Source organism: Biomphalaria glabrata, chromosome 3 (assembly GCF_947242115.1).
Source record: "Biomphalaria glabrata chromosome 3, xgBioGlab47.1, whole genome shotgun sequence".
NCBI classification, from domain to species: Eukaryota; Metazoa; Mollusca; class Gastropoda; family Planorbidae; genus Biomphalaria; species Biomphalaria glabrata.
In genome coordinates this window covers 47,241,740-47,262,034 of record NC_074713.1, presented here as the reverse complement: position 1 = coordinate 47,262,034, position 20,295 = coordinate 47,241,740, and the positions used below count along the sequence as shown (strand labels likewise).

The 20,295-nt window shown below is 32.5% G+C and overlaps 1 protein-coding gene across 2 annotated transcripts in view; it reads left to right on the top strand.

Moving 5' to 3' along the window:
* The window catches only part of LOC106069562 (MAPK/MAK/MRK overlapping kinase-like), a 37,278-nt gene extending 17,436 nt beyond the window's left edge, over positions 1 to 19,842 (top strand). The window contains exons 6-14 of one of the 2 annotated variants that reach the window (XM_056022366.1): positions 1,645 to 1,723; positions 7,103 to 7,151; positions 8,522 to 8,607; positions 8,988 to 9,080; positions 10,075 to 10,176; positions 11,458 to 11,631; positions 12,640 to 12,865; positions 15,231 to 15,410; positions 16,353 to 19,842. In XM_056022366.1, coding sequence (XP_055878341.1) covers positions 1,645 to 1,723; positions 7,103 to 7,151; positions 8,522 to 8,607; positions 8,988 to 9,080; positions 10,075 to 10,176; positions 11,458 to 11,631; positions 12,640 to 12,865; positions 15,231 to 15,410; positions 16,353 to 16,427 — 1,064 coding nt within the window. In that variant the 3' untranslated portion in view covers positions 16,428 to 19,842. Of the gene's footprint in view, positions 1 to 103; positions 183 to 1,644; positions 1,724 to 7,102; positions 7,152 to 8,521; positions 8,608 to 8,987; positions 9,081 to 10,074; positions 10,177 to 11,457; positions 11,632 to 12,639; positions 12,866 to 15,230; positions 15,411 to 16,352 lie in introns of both variants that reach the window. The other variant, XM_056022365.1, reaches the window with a different exon arrangement.
* The last annotated feature ends 453 nt before the right edge of the window (positions 19,843 to 20,295 follow it).

The following is a 20,295-nucleotide window of genomic DNA, read 5'->3' as shown; positions in this document are numbered from 1 at the left end:
ATTTTACGAAACAATATTTATTAACTGTTGTTTTATTCTTCGCATGAAAATAATGTATTAAAAAAAAAAAACAGATTATCTTGTACTTGTGGACTATTTGTAGGAAAAAGGCATTATATACCAGAGCGAAAAATTAAAAATTATATGTACCAGTTGCTCAAGTCTATAGACCACATGCATCGGTAAGAGGTCATAAAGTAGCGCTGTAGCACTGACAGTGTCAGTGGCTAGATGTAGCTTAGCCTGTTGTTTAGATTGGCCTAACTTTATCTTTGGTAAGTGGATAAAGAAAGAACATTTCTATTGGCTATCTTTGTTATAATGACATTACCAACTTCATGTATGAAATAAAAAAATAAAAAAACTAGGAAGAAAATATAATTTGAGGGGAAAAACGAAACGAAATGATGATAATAATAATAGTATCAACTAAAAGGAAAAATGTTTCCTATCTATATAAAATCAAAGTTGAGTTCCTAGCTATTATGTTTTGTAATATTTTTATAAGTATTATATACTCTATAAATAGACTGAGTTTTTCTATATGTGTCGTTACAACGCTTATGTATTGTTCATAAAATTATTTATTACATAATGTTGCATCTATGTACTTTTCTACATTTTGTTGTGTTTAGTGCTACGTAGAATTTTATATCCCCCCCTCTCGTTTCTCTTACAGTTCTTTGTTTATCTGTCTGTAGCCCTCATCAAAAGAAATATCTGCTTATGATTAGATTTTTTTTTTTCTATTCATTTTTTAAAAGATTAAACAATGTTATATTAGATTTAATAATTGTTGTAGATTTAACATTTTGTTATTTTGTTAAAGGCCTATTATATTTAACAAAGCTGCAGTAGATTTAACATTTTATTATATTAGATTTTAGTCTCTTTTTCTGTCAAATTTTAACTTTAATAAAAAACAAAAAATTTGACGTTTCTTTTATCAAGAGAGCAATTTTCATTCATTGGTTTGAAAATATCTTCTCGCCCATTGAACAAAGTTCCTTAACTCGTACAACCTTAAGACAAAGTTTGACTCATTTTTTTTTTCATTGTGATGAAACGCTAAGTGCCACTGCTTGTATTCAACACATATTGGTAAAGTGTCATACAATGGAATCTTCATGTTCTTCAAACCCAACACACACACACGCACCACAACGTTGTAGATGTCTCATATAAATTAGTGCACGTTGCGCTATGTCACAACCACACATATAAACCTAAAGAGACCCCCATCAGTAAATGAGTTGGTATAAATTGTTACATGTTTTTCGGTAGAAGGAAGGTAACTAGGTAGACACTATAACAGGACATCACATTTTTATTGCGCTTGTTAGTTGCTGTTACGTTTTTATTACTTATCAGTACTTAGCACTTTAAGTGAAATGTCTGGATTATAAATAGTTCAGACTAAGGAACTCCAAGTGGACAAGAGCTACAAAGTTTATCTGGTGGCAGATCTTTCGTTTGGCGCTCTTCATTGCGAACATCCTTGTTATTCAGAGATACGCACGACACACACGAATACAGACACACACACAGTCACTCACACAGATACAGAGACACACACAGACTGTCAAACATACACACACACACACACCTGGTTGTTTTGTCTACATTTTGTTTGCTCTGTTCCAGGCAAGAGTGAAGTCCTACCTGAAGACTCCGTTAAGCGTTATATGTATCAGCTAGTCAAGTCTGTCGATCACATGCATCGGTAAGAGTAGGTAGGGTGTGGACATGATTGGCTTGAACCGCATATAATCACCACTTTGAATGGTCACCTATAGCGGTCACTTGTGGTCACTTGCCCTGATTTGTTTGATATTACTCAACGTTTGCTTTGCGGTGATGTTGACTTTGATTTTTCTGTTTGCTTTTATCTGACTTTCAAGACTATTTGCTCACAAATATTCATTGTATCCAAGTTTTGAATGGAAGTTTAGGTATAGGCAGCACAAGAAACTGTTTACGATAAAGCTTTCATCTGTAAAATATATACACAAAGATTTGATATTTCAAATCAAGACTTCAGAATTATAGGCCTAGCATTTTTACACGTTGACTCTGAATTTTGAGAATTCAGTAAGCGAGGGAAAATGTATCTAGTAACCTTTCTCTTGATGTACAGTAAGCCCTACAGGGAATGTTTTGATGTACGAACAATGTCTAGATACATAAAAGCAACGTTTTGATATATATATATATATATATGTAGGCAATTTTTGATATGCATATCCAGCATTTTTTGATATGCAAACAACAGTGATATATAGTCAATGTTTTAATGGTCGGTTATCTTAGAGTTGTTTTTTTTTTTTTTTGGTGTATCCGGTGTACAGAAATTAAGGAAATGCTGTTAAGCTATATTTTTACATGATAATCTTTAAGCACAATTTAAGACTGTAGAATCACATTTAGTAAGCTCTTCCGTTTATAACTTTTATTGAGTTGGCAAGTTTTAAGCTCAATTTAGCGTCATTGAGATTGTTTAGTTTCTCGCGAAAATCTATACTAGAACCAACGTTTTGTACCTATGAACAAAGCCTTACTTAGAGTAGTTGTGTCATTTCCTCAGCACTTGCAGTGTTCAACTATAACTTGAGAAATCCTAGCTCTTGCTTGGGAGTATCTTGAGGTGTAGACTAACTGTCAACAAACCCGCGAAATAATGTTTCGATAATGGGCGTGGTCATGAGAGAGAGTGGAGACGGTAAACCCTGAAAAAACAATGTCAACTTCCTGACGCATGCTCTTAATTAAGAGACTAATCTCAGTACGGAGCATGACGACTCTCAAATAGTTCAGTAAGAGATAGCACTCTTTTTGGAAGAGAGATTTGAACAAACGATTACTAGGAAGTAGCCTGAAACAAAGATGGCCCCTCGTCCCACATCCAGTACAAAGTAAATTGACCACAAGACTTTGTCCGCCATAACCTGAACATACTTTTCCAACTCCTACATACTTCACACGTTCTGAACATTAGAGCCAGTGACATAGAGATCTATAGACTCTGGGGGAATGATTCATCATTGAAACGAGTCTTCCATTAGCGCTATCAAGTTACTGGATGTTGTAGAATGTGCGCCATGGAGTAAGAACAGTTTGTTGAGTCCAGAAACTACAAGAGAGATGTTTTGATGATCACCAGAAATGGCCTGTTGATCATTGGCGCAAAAAAAGAAAAAAAAAAGTATAGACTTTAACAAAAAAAGTAACGAATACAAGTTATCCCTCTTATATTTACAGCTAGCAATTAGTTTGAGAATCACTTATCTTGAACTCGCGAAAGTCCAAGTCCCTCCCCTCCAGCTAATAAGTTATTGTTGATGTCTGTCACTAAGTACACACAGACATATCCAGCAAAGACACAAACAGCTGATTGTTCGGACGTCAAGACAGTAAACCTCTTCTTACTTCACTGTCAAAAAAAAAAAAAACAGCATTGATAAAGCTTCTGTCCGCGCCAGACTTTGTTGTTTAGACCTTTATATCTTATGTCTTATGGTTTTAATCCGGCTTCTTGGTTGTATGGTATCGCTTCACTCAGTCACCACCACCCCTTTTACCAAAAAAAAAAATACAAGGTATAAAAGTGTATTCCATCCAGTTTTTTTCCCTTAGATTATAATTCGCCAATAATGTGTTAATGACCAGCCACGACATGAAAGCCAAACTTTGCCGACTTCAGGTTCTTATTTACTTAAAAAACTTGACGCACAGAAACAAAGACCGTTTACGCCAGTCAACAGCTTAAAGAAACGCATCAAAGGGGAACATTCACTTATTGGAAAGACTAATCCAATTGGTTAGCAATAAGCGGTGGTAGGTTGATTATAACGATTTGAACCGACGTTTATGACTAGCTCGTTCCAAGAGGTATTAATCTCACCGATGCTTTGTGGCTTCGAAAGTATTTGTTTGAATGCAAAACCATTTCAATAGTTTCATTTGAAATCTTCAGTGTAAATAAACATAAAGGAATATTGAAATTTGGTTCAGAAACTACGAAAAGCATACCACTAGGTGGGAATTCACTTGGATCTTGATTTTGTCTAAGTTTAATACTTAATGATAATAATGATACATCAAGTGAAGTAGGGGCTCTCGGTCTGTTCATATGCAAAATACGTTCCCCATTGGCCATTTCTTCAATGTCTCTTGTGAATGATGCACTATTATTATTGTGTGTGTGTTTGATTATTATTATTGTGTGTGTTAGTCGTAGAGTGTTGATATGCTTACCCTATTCTTGCTATCTCCATGTTAGATAACTTCCTGTTGGCCAGCACATGTTGGCCATCTTATCTTCTAGTTAGAAAAACCTTTTTAAAATATCATAAACAAAACATACATATATATAAAACTAAAGAGCATATTTTAATTGTAGTGTTTCAATACAATTTCAAGTCTACATTTCTATACACAGTGGCGTAGCAGGGTACTCCTATGCCCTAGGCCAGGGTTCAAGAATACGATGGTGCCCCCACCCCACTAGAAGGGTATATGAAAAAGAAATCCACTCACCATGTACGCATCAGCAGGTTATTAAAAAAAAAACATTCATTTTCTGGTACTGCCTTTTATAACAACGAATGCCGAGTAAAAGTATATATAAGAATTTGATACCTTTGGTCTAGATTTTTTAAGTGCTTATGTGGCCCCTTTTGGTCATGGGCCCGGGTTCATTGAACCCCATCGCGCCATGGATGCTACGCCACTGTCTATACACATAAACAAGAGAGTTTTTAATTTACAGATTTCTATGCTTCTGGTTAGTTATTTATATTGTAATAATTATTGCAATTAGGCATTTAAAATACAGTTAAGCGTATCAACATTCATTATATATGTACATGTGTATGTAGATTAAGCATACAGTGGCAGACGACAACAAAATATATATTTAAATAGACCTTAGCAGGCAAAGGCTTTGTCTGCTTTATATGTGACCAAACATGCAAATTACAGCTGGGTTTACGTAGAGGCAAATAATAATACACCACTACACTCCTCCCATAGACATGGAAATATGTATATATATAGGTATATGACTTCTCCTTAACCTTCACGTTATTATTATTACCATCAGTGTTTTCCAAACTGTGTTCCGCGGAACCCTAGTGTTCCGCGAGGCCTTAATAGGTGTTCCGCGAACTACTGGAATAATTAACTAGTAGGCCAACACGTGAATTAACGTCTGTAAAAAAAATAAGCAAAGTGTTCCGCGAAATACTTAGAATGTGCGAAGTGTTCCGTTAAGAAAAACGTTTGGGAACCACTGTATTAGATAATGCAATTAAAAAAAAAAAAACTCTATGCAGTGTCAGATTTAATGACGAAGTCGCAGTCATTGTTATGTCTGGGAATAATGCCCCGATAGACTTGTCCGACAAATGACCGGGTCTCAAATTGATCATATCCAATGTTTCTTAATATTTTTTCAAGAACACATAGAATGGCCTCCTCGCCGCCATATTCATCCACTTCCGTCTTGCAGGGGGTTTGGCCTTGAATGTAATAATCTTATTGTTTGAAAGAATGTCTGAAAATTAAAACTGCAACATAGAGTCATTAAATAAATACGGAGCTGGAGTCTGAAGGACCGTTGGGGCACCACACGTGATCTGTCGACCGCATTCCTCTGTCTTTCGTCAGTATTAGTCTCTTAAAGGTCTCTTTCACCTGATTAGGTTGTCCATTTCTTGATGTTTTCCCATCGCTTCCTCTGTCTGCTTCTCCTTCTCTTCACGGGAACTGTTCCCCGTAAGAAGGTCTTTGCGAGCCCTATAATAACGATCTCGTGATACAGTCTAAGCTTGCGTTTTTTTTTTTAGCAATGATCGAGTAAAAAGATGCATACAAATCAAAACACTACAATTTAAATTATAAACATTAAACATTTGTTGCGTTTAAATGGATTTTTTTTTTGCTCGAGACATATCGATACGTAACAAAAGAGGACGAGTATCGAATTTCGGTTTATCTGTGAAACCACTCTTTGGGTCGATTACATTGACTTTTGTGATCTACTAAACGGGGAATTATAACTACTTTTGTGTTTAAGATCTACAAGTTATAGGAATTTACATTCGGTTTCAAGTTCAGTGGATGTCTTCGATTTTACAGTCACTTTTGCATAAGTAGTTCTTTCCCCTTGCTGACATTTAATCACCCATTAGTGGTAGACGGTGTTGTAAATGCCCTAAGTCGCTAAGTAGTCTAGTTTCAATTTAGATCCTGATAAAAAAAAATCGTTTTATAATCGTCTTTACAACCAATAAAACAGTCGCGACATTCGACACCGAATGGTCCCCTGCGGTCATTTATGTGAATAGTTCGGTATGTTAAAATCTATTTATAGACTCTGTTTAGATATTCAGTCAACACGATCACACAGTGACGTCACAGTGACACATATTTAGATCTAGGTCATGTGGCAAACTTTACGCAATTTATAGGCCTAAAAAGAAAAATACTCTCCAAAACTTAACACACATTTCTGTCTCTATTTTTTTCTTAATAAATATTTTATATTAGATCGCATATCTTGTATATGCCTATATTAAAACATTTTTATTATGACATGACGTCTGCTTTGCTACCATATTTATTGCAATATCAATTTCATTATCTCTCTAAGTCTTTTTTTTTTCTGCTTGTATCTAATGCAGTTTTATTATTATTTCGTTTTTTTTTTGTACTAACTATCTGTCTTTTTCTAACTAACTAGGTTCAAAAATTTTATCATCTTTTTTTTTTTCAATATTACCTATTAAAGTTTAATTTAAATCACTAATTTGAATAATAAAATATTAGGCTATTTTAATTTTGTAAGGAAAGATAGAATGTTAAAACTACAAAATCAAGTCTTGAGTTGGGAGCAAATTTTGATGCACATATTACATTTAAACGTTCATTCTAAGCTCTTAAATACAATGACACAATTTTATTAACTAGTCATAGAGTTTATTAATAGAATTGGGCACTAGACTATTAGTGTAAATAAATTATTATTCAAGGAATTTATTTCAAATGCTAATGCTACTCCTCTTTCAAATCATGCAAAATTATTTATCAACTTTTTGTTTAGGAATGGTATCTTCCATCGAGATGTCAAACCAGAGAACATTCTTATCAAGGTTGGTATAATTATTTTATTTTAACCTTTTTTTTTACATTTATTTTATAGAGTTTATCTCCTTGAAGTAAGTTTCTGATATTTAAAAAAAAAATTATCCAAAGCTATTTATTTGAAAATCAATGATTTATTGGCTAGGAATCTGATTTTTATTTTTATCAAGAATATATTTGTATTCATCTATAACTCTACTGATAGAAATATTTATTTGGAAATCAATATTGACTTTTCCCCATAAATTCACAACTATCTATATCCTTGTCCTCTGTGGTTTTCAGTCTGTAATGGACCTCTTTACCTATTCTCTTTTTCTTTTTCACTTTCTTCCACCTGTTACTTAGTCTTGTAGAATTGTCTCTTGTTGTGTGACAATACCACCTAAATGGTATTGAAATTTTCCTGTCCAAGTCTACATAAGATGAATTGAAACTTCCTCTTTTGGTTGTCCCACAGATTATGAGGCGCTACATGGCCATCATATATTGTATACAGCTGCTTTGAATTCTTTCCTTTAACAATTACCATATACACAAAATAAAAAGGGTGATTACTCTATGTCCATTGATTCCTAGCAAAAGTGGGAAAAAATGCATCCCCTGATATTTCATATCTTAATTATTTACAGACCTTACTTCCTACACATATCCATGTAGTCATACATGTTAATCAGTGATTTAAATCTGTCAAGTCATTGATTCACCTGGCTGATTCCTGAAACTCATTCTATGCTCTAATAACACTAGAGAAAAAGGAGCACTTTAACAATTTGTCCTAGCTATGAAATAAGAAATTCACATTGATCTTTGTGTCTTTCTGAGTATTTTATTAGGTCTTGCATTTGTATAAATTGTAAATTATGCTTCAGTGTTGTATGTATTATTGTTAGTTTACTTTTTTGTCCACTGTCCTGAAGGATCTCTAAATTTAGTGATTTTACTAAAGTTGTTACGCGTAGGATGTAATCATCTTCTTTTTTTGAAGTAACGTCTGTATTATATAAGATAAGATAAGAAGAATATTTGTTTGTTATAAATTTCACTGCTCTATTTTGTGTCTGTTCTAGTTTCTTTATGTTTTCTTGTGCTGAAGAGTCCCAAACAGAGGATGCACAATGTAATATTGGCCTAAACAAGGATAAATAACATTTTAGTTTTATGTTCTTGTTGGATTTGTAAAAGCTTCTCTTAATTTATCCTAATGCTGTTTTTAATTTTTTAAATAATTTCATCAATATGAGGATTCCATGATAATTTTTCATTTATTATAAACCATAGATATTTTAAGTTTTTAGTCTGTGTAACTAACAGAAGAGAAATGAAGATGTCTTTTAACTGTTAAAAATGTATTCAAAGAATAACCTTTGTTTGACAGGAAGATTTGTTAAAACTGGCAGACTTTGGTTCATGTCGAAGCATTTATTCTAAGCAACCTTACACAGAATACATTTCCACGAGATGGTAAGTCAGAAGTATTTCTTCTTTTCTATAAATTGTAAAATCACTTCTTATTGTGAACATACCAAATAAAAACAGTCACTCAGCATGGTAGCACATACACATATGCCATATCTTTAACATTGCCAGTTAAAACAATAAACATGATAAAATAAAACAATTTAGTTGGAATAAAACAGGGGGAAAGAGATGAACTTTTTTTTTTTAAAATCATTTTATCTTATAATTTAATAAGAAATAGCAAACTTATTATTCATTGTTTATTATAAAAAAGCGCAAACTTTTTCTCAAACTTGTTGAAATGTTCTTTAGTAGTTTAGCATTGTTGTTAAATAAGATTTTTTTTCACATTTTATCATAATTTTTTTTTTCTTCTAACCAAGGTATCGAGCCCCAGAATGTCTACTCACAGATGGGTATTACACATACAAAATGGATATTTGGAGTGTTGGCTGTGTTTTTTTTGAGATTCTCAGGTGCTTTTTTTTTGTCCTTATATTTCTTTGATAAAATTAAACATACGATTTTGTGTAGTCCTACAAAAATAGTTTTTTTTTTAGATTAAAAAAAATTTGAATTAGTAAACTCTGTTTTCTCTGATGTCTACTGGAAAACCATTGACCACATAATCTAAAAAGCTATTAGCGGCCCCCGAAAGAGGAAAAAATGCTATTAGTTTAGTGTGTTTTTTCTGTCCGTCCGTCCCGTTTAGATCTTGTAAACTAGAAAAGAGTGAAAATCTGACATCATGATATTTTAGTCCATTCAAAAATCTGATGCTACGGCTCCTTTTTTTTTTTAAAGTGAAAAATTTAATTTTTAAAATCAACTATTCAAGCAGTTTTTTTCATAAAAATACACCATTTTTTGAACTATTCACTATTAATAGTAACAAACACAGGAGGCTAGTTAGTTTTTTTACAAAAGTATTGCTAAGTTAGATAAGTTGTTACAAAATAATGTCTACTTTGTTTTTAAAAGAGAACAAATTTATATAATATGCATATAAGTGGAGCATAATTTAAAACAACAATTAATAAGTAGTTTTTCTTATTAACGCATGAACTGCCGTGTGGCTACACACTCATGAGACACTTAACTAAAGGAAATCTTTTTTACTGAATTTTTTTTTTTTTTTTTTTAAAATTTAGATAATCATTGTATGACATCACTTAGACTAGGTTCACATTTAGCTTCACCTTCACTTTCACCTATCCCTTGGTCTGCTAGACTGTTGGGGCACCACACAGGATCTCTTAACCTTCTTTCTCCATTCTTCTTTGTCATTAGCCTTTGATAGAATTTCATTCTGATATTCTTTCTGAAAATATTGAAACCTGCCTTTCAACCTACCTGGGTGGACTACTTCGTAGGCGGATTTTGAGTTTGTGTTACCACACAAACTGTCTTTGAAACCTTGTAGTACATTACCTCCTGGCACTCCTAAAAAATATTTTTTTGTTTCATTAGTTTGCATCCTTTGTTTCCTGGCTCCAATGAAGTTGACCAGATTGCAAAAATTCATGATGTCATGGGAACACCGGATCTTGCTGTACTTAACAAACTGAAGAGGTACAAAAGAAACTATTTGCTAAATTTTATAGTTCTACTCTAAAGTTGATTATTTTATTTTCTGTCACAAGCTTGACCATGAACAGAGTTTAAAAACAAAACATTTTAAAAAGTATTACCAAAGTTTAATGATTTAGTCAATAAATGGACTGGAATAAAAATAGAATATGGTGAAACATGGATCAGCTCTGAAGAGGACTTGTAAGAAGCCAAGGGCTCCATTATACATTGATTTTAATATATTATTGTAGTTGAAAGCAATTATGGAAAAAAAATATGTAGGTCTTTAAGCAGGTCATGTAACCATGTAACCCTGGGTGAGATCTGGATCCAGATAACTCTACTGACTTGAAATTTTTTTATTTTTTTTGGGAAGGGGGGTATGGTGTTAGCCTGGTACATGAGTCCCTGATAGAAGACCAGGTTGGAGGTCCATGGTTTAAATCCTCATCTGAGCTTGTTTATGTTTCACCATTCTTTATTTTCTTCTCTCAATAGCTAAATTATCTTAATACTGCATGTTACATGTCTTGTTTATCATTTGTTTAAGCCTTAAAGCTTCACTCTTCATTTTTATCAACCATTTGCATTGGTTGTTAAGAAAAAAAAAATTTTTTTCTTATTTTGAGAAACAACCTATGAACATACATATTTAATAAGTTTGTCACGCTGACACAACTTACATCATACTCAAATTGTCCAGTTGAATATTGATATTAAGTTATTTATTTGCTTTAATTGAGGTTATTTCAGTAGTATTAATAGACTTCAGCAGTTCTGTTTCCTTGTATTATATAACTTAAAAAGTGAAAATAAAATTCTGAACAGTTTAACTAATATTCCTATATGAATGACAAGTCTGAAAGAATCACAATATTGATATTGTAAAAATAAATTCATACAGTTTAAAAGAATCCACTGAATCTGAACAAACTGACCCCACTAGCCTGATGGCTCTTCTTTATTCATACAGTCTAGATACACTTCGAGTACGTGGCCTTGACATTGCAAGAAGTTTCCTTCTGTAACAGTTTTTTTTTTCATTCTTAACACTTCTTGTATGTACTCCTCATTGTAGTTCTTTGTAGTGAACAGGTTCAAGGTCAGTTTTGCTAATTAGTACTTACTTGTGCAATGTGACAATATTTATCAAAGTTACTTCTGATAGACAATATAATTAACAGGTTCAAATATGGTAAGGTTGTTACAAAAAAAGTATGCTACTTGCAACTGTCAGTTATATAGTCTCTCATTATTTTTTTCATTCTCTAATGCATGCAGGTCTAAAAGTATGAATTTCAACTTTCAACCAAAGAAAGGAACTGGAATAGAGAGGCTTCTGACTCACGTCTCACCTGAAGCTATTGAACTCATTTACCTTATGTGCACTTATGACCCAGAGGAGCGAATCACTGCCAGGCAGGCTCTAAAACACTCGTACTTTAAAGATATGAGGTGTGTTTAAACAAAACTGAAACATCTTCTGGCTAGATATCATTTTAATTTTTTTTTGACCAGTGTGTATAGCACATTTTAACATTTGGTAAAAAGATTTAGATTTCTACAAGTGTGTGCACATATTACATTTATTAGTTGTTCTCAACTTATTGGGAGACTCCTAGATCATTTTGAGCAGTTGCTGTAGACAAATCAATAAAAATGGTTCTGTTAATTGTAGTGTGATAACAGAAAAAAATGTTGACTACAGGATAACAACCAATGTGACATTTATAGTGAAGTTTATTGAGAGTGTTATTTAATAGTGTGTAACAAAAAATCTACATTTAAACTTGCCATTATTTATACAACAGACCAGGCCAGTAGTCTTATAGTCAGTGACAGACAAAATCAATATGCAGTCAGCACAACCACAATCTAATTTTCTTTCTTTTACTAACATCAGGCTCCTGCTTTCTAATTATTTTAAGAGTTGAATTGAAAACTTTTAGGCCCATAGAAGCTCCCCTGTCTGAATAACTGTTTTGTCTGGGAGAGATCCACGTAGATGTAAATGTGTTATGTTCCCTACTATTGATGGCTCATATTCTAAGACACTCAGGTTAGAAGTGATGCCGAAGGACAAGCACACGGGTGTCCATCATAAAACATCTCCTTAAGGAATGGTGTGTGGATAGTGGCATGGTTTTTGGGCTGTCTCTGCCTCTACAATAGATTTGGTCCTAAGGCACCTCCAACGTTCTGTTTTGCTTCTCTATATTGCCTAATTATCTCCTCTGATTTCTGTTTTCACCGGTCAGGAATTTCTAAAAAAAAAAACAAAAAAAACAAACAAACAAAATCCTGTTTTTCACTTGACTGCCACAAGTCTGTTTTTTTTTAACTATTCAATGAAAAGTAAAATGTTTAATTTTGTGGGTATAATCTAAACTTTTGAAAGTGTCATTGTGTTTGTGATTTGATCTGTTGAATCAAACCAAAATGGATTACTTTTGATTTGTCTAGGGATATGGAGAAGAGAATGTCCATTCAAGCGAGACAGAGGATGATACAACCAATAGATGAAAGAGAGCCTTCAATCAGAGAAGACAACGAAGTGTCTGAGAAGATCATTCAGTTAGATGAGGATCCTTCATCCCCCTTGAAAACTAGAATGACAGAAATCACCATGTACCCGACACTGCCCAAAGCTCAGTCCCACCCTACCCACCCCTTCAAAGGCAGAAGACGGGTATGTCATGATGACATTACATGATTCTATTACAGTTTCTTGATTTAATGTACTATGCAATTATACCAAGCCATCATAGTATTTCTTTAAAAGCTTTTCACTAAGTGTATTATTTATCCATCTGAGAGCTCATGAAGAATAAGTCAGACTTTGAAATTATAATTTTATTTCCTCTTTGTGCTTGTCTCACTCTCTTTCACCAGGCATTACACCTTAAATCTTTACAAGAGTTTTATCTTATCACTTGACCTTGTTGCTTGAACTTACGTGTCTTTTTATTTGTTATTTCATGTGCTTGTTTATCTCATTAAGGCATATCTTTTGGAAAGTGATTTATTGCTTTCTGGTCTGTTAAACAAAATATTCTAGGTTCGATTCTTGGTCAATTTGAGATTTTTGACCCATTATATTATAGTGTTCCTAAGTTTGGTTGGTTTATTTAGATAAATAGTTGAAAAAGGCAGTTGATACTTGTTTTATCTACTCTTTTAAATAACAGGCTGTATGAGAATAAAAAATGACTTCTTCTCTTCCTGCTGTGTGAATCTTTAGGTCTCATAAGAATAATTAAACAAAAATGTTAATGTGTTTAAAAACAGACTATATAAGTATAAACAACCCATCAAGCAATGGTATAGGAACATATTTGGATTATTTTTAAAGTAAATATCACGCTAAAGATTTTTTCTGTAAAATAAAGGCCTTTTTTTTTTTTTTTTTTTATTTCAATGAAACAATATATATTTTAAAATTTTAATAAACATGAGCCAAAAATATATTTTTTTTAAATTTTTCTTTGGATAATCATTTTTAACTCTTTGAATTTGAATTTTTGGGAAAACCAAATGGTGAGCTAAAATAGTGAACAAAACATCTCACAGTTATACTGTAATGTTAAACCAGTTTTAATATTCTTCACTACTGTACCTGAAGCCCTCATTTATAAATGGCGACCTGTTCTGAAAATCCCAACATTAAACAAATCTTTCCTTAAGCAAGTCTAGAAATGGGGCTAATGGATATTCTTTTACTAATTTGATCATCAAACTAAATAGCAAAAAGCTTTTCCTTTCTATGGATCAGGCCATTGCTGTCTTGTAATAACAACCTTATATAAGGATTACTCTTCCTTTTGTCGACCATCTTGATGCTATTCCATCTTGACACTATATGTACATGTATTAAATAAGCAAAAACCAGAAAAAAAAACAATGAAACTTAAAAGGAAAGTTGAAAGCACAGATTCTTTTTTTATTACAAACTGCCAGCTTCCTTATGTCCATGTAGTGTGGAATCTTGGAGTTTTCTTCCACTCAACACTATCTTTCGACCCACACATAAGTCAGCTCTGCAAGGGTCTTTATCTGCAGCTGCGTAGATTAGGCCAGATCCGACCATATTTAACATCGGAGTCAACAAAAACGCTAGCTGTGGCATTCATACTCTCCCGCCTTGACTACTGTAATGCCATGCTAGCAGGTATACCTGATGACAAAATAGCCAAACTGCAACATATACAGAACAACGCCGCATGAATAGTACTTAGAAAAACAAGACAAGATTCTGCTACTACGCTCTTGCGCATGCCCCTTTGGCTTCCTGTGAAAGCGAGAATCGATTACAAGGTCGCCACACTTTGTCATCAGTGTATATATAACAATGAGATGCCCCTGTACCTTAGAGAACTGATTACTCCATATGTCCCCCAGAGAGCCCTACGCTCAATGGACTCAACGCTTCTAGTGGTGCCACATTTCTCCCTCAAAAGCTATGGTCTGCAGGCTTTTTCAGTGCACGGACCAAAGGTTTGGAACTCACTCCCCTTTGATCTCAGACAGACAACATGCTATACCACTTTTAAGAAGAACATTAAGACCTACTTGTTTAAAACTTTTTTAGATTAGTTTTTTATTTCTATTGTCGTGTTTGTGTTTGTAATGTTATTATATGGATGGCTGCCTGGTCGTGCGGTTTGCGCGCTGGACTGTCGTTCGGATTTATCGACGGTCGAGAGTTCAAGCTCTGCCCACTCCCATCCCCCGTCGTCCTGCGGGAGGTTTGGACTAGGAAGTAAGCTATCTTCAACTCTGAAGGAACATCCGAAACATGTAAAACATTTTACTAACATTTTTTTTACAGCGCCTTGAGCCTACATTTTGTTTGTAAACAGCACTTTATAAATAAAATTATTATTAATACATTTACCCTGCAAAAAAAAAGGTTATATTTTATAAATTCTGATTTCTTTTATCTGGTTTACTAAAAAAGAAAACAATAGCAACAATTAATATTTACCACTAAGCATATGCATGGGAGATTTTGATAATATCTTTAAAAACTAAATTCTTTTCTCTTTTCCAATTAGATCAAGAGAATGACAGAATCTCAACACTACAGCAACCATAATGGATCACTACCCAGAATGCCCATGCATCCTGCCACCTTCAACCCCACATTCCACACAACCAGTTTCCCCACATCTTTCAAACTGCCTGGCGGACAAACTCTGCTACCAAAAATCAACAACAACTACAAACCTAACAAGGTGAGATTATATGGCTTTAAGCTTATTGGTCACTAGAATTATTCTTGTTTCTTTTGTTTAGCATGTTTTCTATGCTCCTATTCCATGCTCAGTACAGTCTGGTTCAATCTCTTTTGTGGATGTATGGGAGAGGGGGTATCTGGGAGAATGTTTCTGGGTTGCTTGATTGATAAAACACATTCAGCTCAAGTCAAATCATTATTAAAAAGTCCCTGGTCTACATCAGGATTTGAAAAAGCTCTGCTGAGTTTAGCCAATTAGTTTGTGTTACTCATCCACACTCACAGTTTTAATGTAATGTCTAATCTGCGTCTGTATGATTTGTACTGTTCAGCAAATAGGTTGTGCATTTCTGTATGTGTCAGATTACTAGTGAGATGTGCAGATCAATAACTCCACAAATAGAGTGAACAACGAACAGTCCTATGAAGAAGTATAACTGTTTAATTCATAACGGGGGCAGTCTAGTCTCAGTCACTATCATGCACGATGTTACCTCTATGAAAGCCTAGCCCCAACTGTCCATTTAATCTATCTAAGCTACAGTCTCGCTTTCGGTTAATATTGTCAAAATTATGCGTTCACTATCAGTCACATAAAGTGCGTCTCTACACAGTTCCTTCAAATAGATTGCCTGATAGATTTTCTATTAATTTCACACTAAGAGAAATAGCCTTCACATTGTAACATTGTTCTCCTATTTCCATTGTTAATAATTCATGGACGTTTTATTGTATTGTCATTTACGTTTTCCAAAGAGATACAAGTCAGAAAATACCTAAAATTATTTGTGAAATTTAAAAAACAAATCATCTTTCTGATCACCAATCAACTGTCTGCCACATTTTCCAACTGTCCTCATCCTACACTTTAGTTTTGTATGCTTTTTTAAATACATTATCACTGATATGTATAAAATGTTTTCTTATCTTCCACAATCAGTCACCGACCAAGACTTCCAAAGCAGTCTTCAGCTCATACCAGTATACCTTACCTTCCCTTGACCCAGGGCGGTAGCTTTATGTCATGTGACATGCTGGTCTTTGTCAAACTTTAATCTGGTCAGGATGTACCGTCATATTCTCTACATTACAGTGTGAATAGAACAACACAATATATACAATTTAACTCTATGAATCCAGATTTTGTGTTTTCTTTGTATTCTCACTGAAAAAGCCGAAGATCAATTGTGGATGCAAGCATCAGGATTTACATAGTAGATGTCAAGGGGCCGAGTTATTTACCATGTACCATTATTAGATCCTAACTGGATGATATAAATGTTTCTTTTTTTCTTTGTTAATGAAAAAGTTCAACGCATTAATTTGTATGTAAATTGTAGAAAAGCTTTTTTCTTTCTTTTTTTTTTTAAACATAAACAGCAAAAGTTCTACAAAAGCAAACATTCCTTACACCAGTTATAAAAACTAAGTAAATTAATCTATAATAATCTATTTAAAAGTGCATTATATAGAATGAAAAATATTATGTTCTTCAGATTTTTAAAAAATGCTGTTAAGCATGTTCACATAATTCAAAAGGCCTAATTAAAAATGCAATCTAATTTAGATCAAAAGTCCATTAATAAAACCCTTTGAGTGGAACCTCCACATAATAATTTTCTCATTTCGACTCTATCTCTATATAGAAACATCGACATGTTTCTTAAAACATGGCATATTAAAAAAAACATGTTTTCATTCTGGTAAAAGTGGTTGGATTTCTATCTGTGATTTTATATCAGCAATAATATTTTGTATTCATATAAGTTTTTTTTATGTGAATAAATAATATTTTTGTATTATAAATCTATTCTGAAATAATTATTTTATTAGTCATTTTTACTTATTATCATTATCTTTTTTTACATTTCTGATTTATTGAAAGTATGTTCAACTGTGATATTCACAAAGTATTGTATTTATTAAGAATCCATCTTAATTTTGATTGGTGAGATTAAAAGCATGTTAGACCTATATGGTACAAACAGAATTAATGTAAGTGGTTGTTTTTCCGCTTTCACTTCTGACACCTTATATTACATGGTTTGACAGATACCTTATGTTAAATGGTTTGACAGATACCTTATGTAAATGGTTTGACAGATACCTTATGTAAATGGTTTGACAGATACCTTATGTAAATGGTTTGACAGATACCTTATGTTAAATGGTTCAATAGATATCTTATGCTAATCAGCCTGACTGATACTTTTTTAAAACTGGTATTCTGAGAAAGCTAATTGGGTTAGAGAGTATAATAAATTTGTATTGTGAAAATAATTTTACTAAGTGAAGTTTATATCAAGATGCTTACAGTATTATAATTTCTTCACTATCTTTTTATTTTAATGCCTGATGTGAAGTTAATGTCAATTGTATTATTTTCACAATGTTAATATGTACGTATTAAAATGTAAAAAAATAATTTTAAGGTTCTTGCAGAAATTACTGATAATTATTGATATTTATAACTGTATTAATACAATCTATCACTATAATAACATAAACACAAAATAATATACTTCATAAATATATTACATCATATTTCTCAACACCAGGATACAAAGGCATCCTACTTAATTGAGCCATATAGAAAATGTTTTTGTAGAACAAAAATGAATGTTTAAACAATAAACAAATTCCACTTTTTTATAAACCTTCACCTTCTTTGGAGATTTCGGCTATGTAACCTGAAAAATTCACACATTTTCAAATTGTCACTAATATTCAAAATACTTAACAAAGCTTTGCTAATGTCACAACTCATGTTAAAAAAAAGGGAGGATAATCTGACCCCATGTAAAACAGACCAGCTTCCCTTACCACCTACATTACCAGTAAAATATTAGAAAATGTTTTGTGCAGGGACATCATATTAACATTTACATATATTTCAAACTGTACACTAAAATATTTCTTTAAATTAAAGATTTTAATAGATTTTTCTGACATAATGATAAATGAACAGATGCCATTTTAATAGACTTCTCAAAAGCATTTGACTTTGTCCAACTACTTAATCTATTGTAAAAAAAAAAATAAAGTGCTTTGGATAATCTGTTCCGATTCTTTTAAAGGATCCCAACTTTTCCTCTACAGATCTGCTTGTAATTCTAATTGTTGCACATTCAACATCAATAATAGTTTACTCAGAAGCTAATTCTTTAGACCCTTTTTTTTGTTTTTTATTTGTTTAGAAACTTTAGATAATATACCTGCTTGCAAAAGACTGGCCTTATCTCAAGAGTATCTGCAAATGCAAATATATCACAATGCAATAATATGAAGTGATCTAAATATCACAGAATCTGGCACTTACAAGAGATACTTCATTTTCTAAGACGCTAACTCCATCTTGTCTGTCACAGTTAAAACTGAAAATGTTTGGGGGATGATGGGAAGACTGCAGTGTACACAACATGATATAAAAACAAGATTAGAAAATATAACCCATACTTTTTGTTGTATATTTCCCCATGAAATAGGATGAAAAATTACTATCAACTTCTCTTCTATAAAATAATAAAAATCATTCCATTTTAATAACTCTAAATTATTGTTCAAGTTTAGTATTAGTTGAGCTTGGAGATCTATAAAAGGTCTTCTGGGATAAGTTTTTTATATCTTTAAACCAAAGTAGGTGTTGATAAAAAGTATATAGATGCATCAGCTCAACGTTGTTGTCTTTGAACAAAGAGAAACCATTTTTTTTATGTTGATGAAATGTTTTTGTATGTGCAAGATTTCTTTTGTGTAACCTCACAAGTGGTGTATATAGTTAGTTCACTTTCTCAACCATTGATTTTTTGTAGAAATATGTATTTAATTTCTTTTATATAATTTTTTTTAGTAAAAAAATCTTCTGTTATTAATTATTTAAAAACTGGTTTTAACATGAAAATAAGTCCCTGTTTTTTAAATTTATTTATATATTTACATATATTTTTTAAAGACACTGTTTTTCATAAGTGGTTAACAAGAATCCATGAACTTATATACTTTTATTTTTATTGTAAATTTTACACTTGTTTGTAACAACTCTTATAAAATATTGTTTTGTAAACTGAGACCAATTAGTAAAATTGATTCATGATTTTCATGCTGCTTTGCAATTGTCTCTTTATGATACCATATAGCTTTTTTAATATCATAATATCGATAATGCTTTCTTTTTTTGTCTCTTATGAACATAATTTCTTATTATTTGATGATTATAGTATTTCAAAAATCAAAATACACAAAAATATTTTTAGCTATCTGAATTTTCCCAAAAGGTGGGCGAACACAATTTGGACTCAAAAATTGTGTGTTTTGTTTCAATTCTAGCTTATCTTTTTCATTTTTTTAAAAGGACATCTGATGCAAATAAAAATCTTTGACATCTTTACTTTCAGACTTATATCAAGAATAAAATTGATATCTAATTGCCATAGACTAGTGGTTCTAGATTTTTTTAAAGTGACAACTCTTTTATTATATATAAAGTGAGCTGGGATCAACAACAAAGGTTTTTATGAGAAGCCTAGAAACTGAGTTGGATATGTCACAAATCATGTTTTTTTTATTTAAAGAAATAGTTTGGACAGTAGTCAAGGTTTTGACTTTAATATGTTTTTAATGTTCCCTCAGAATTGAAAATTATTACTTAGCCCAAAACTCCCAAAGGGTGGTGGGAAACTGGCAGGCAGCACCATTACAATAACAGACTAGAGCACCAAAAGTCAGCCATTATGGTTATAATAGTGATTATTTGAGCTAAAACTTTAGAGACCTATTAAACAAAATGGAGTCATATTTAATACAAGATAAGCCCATGATTTATATCTTGTTCTTAATATTGAATACTAAATACTCGTACCAATGGAACAAGAAAAGAATGTTTG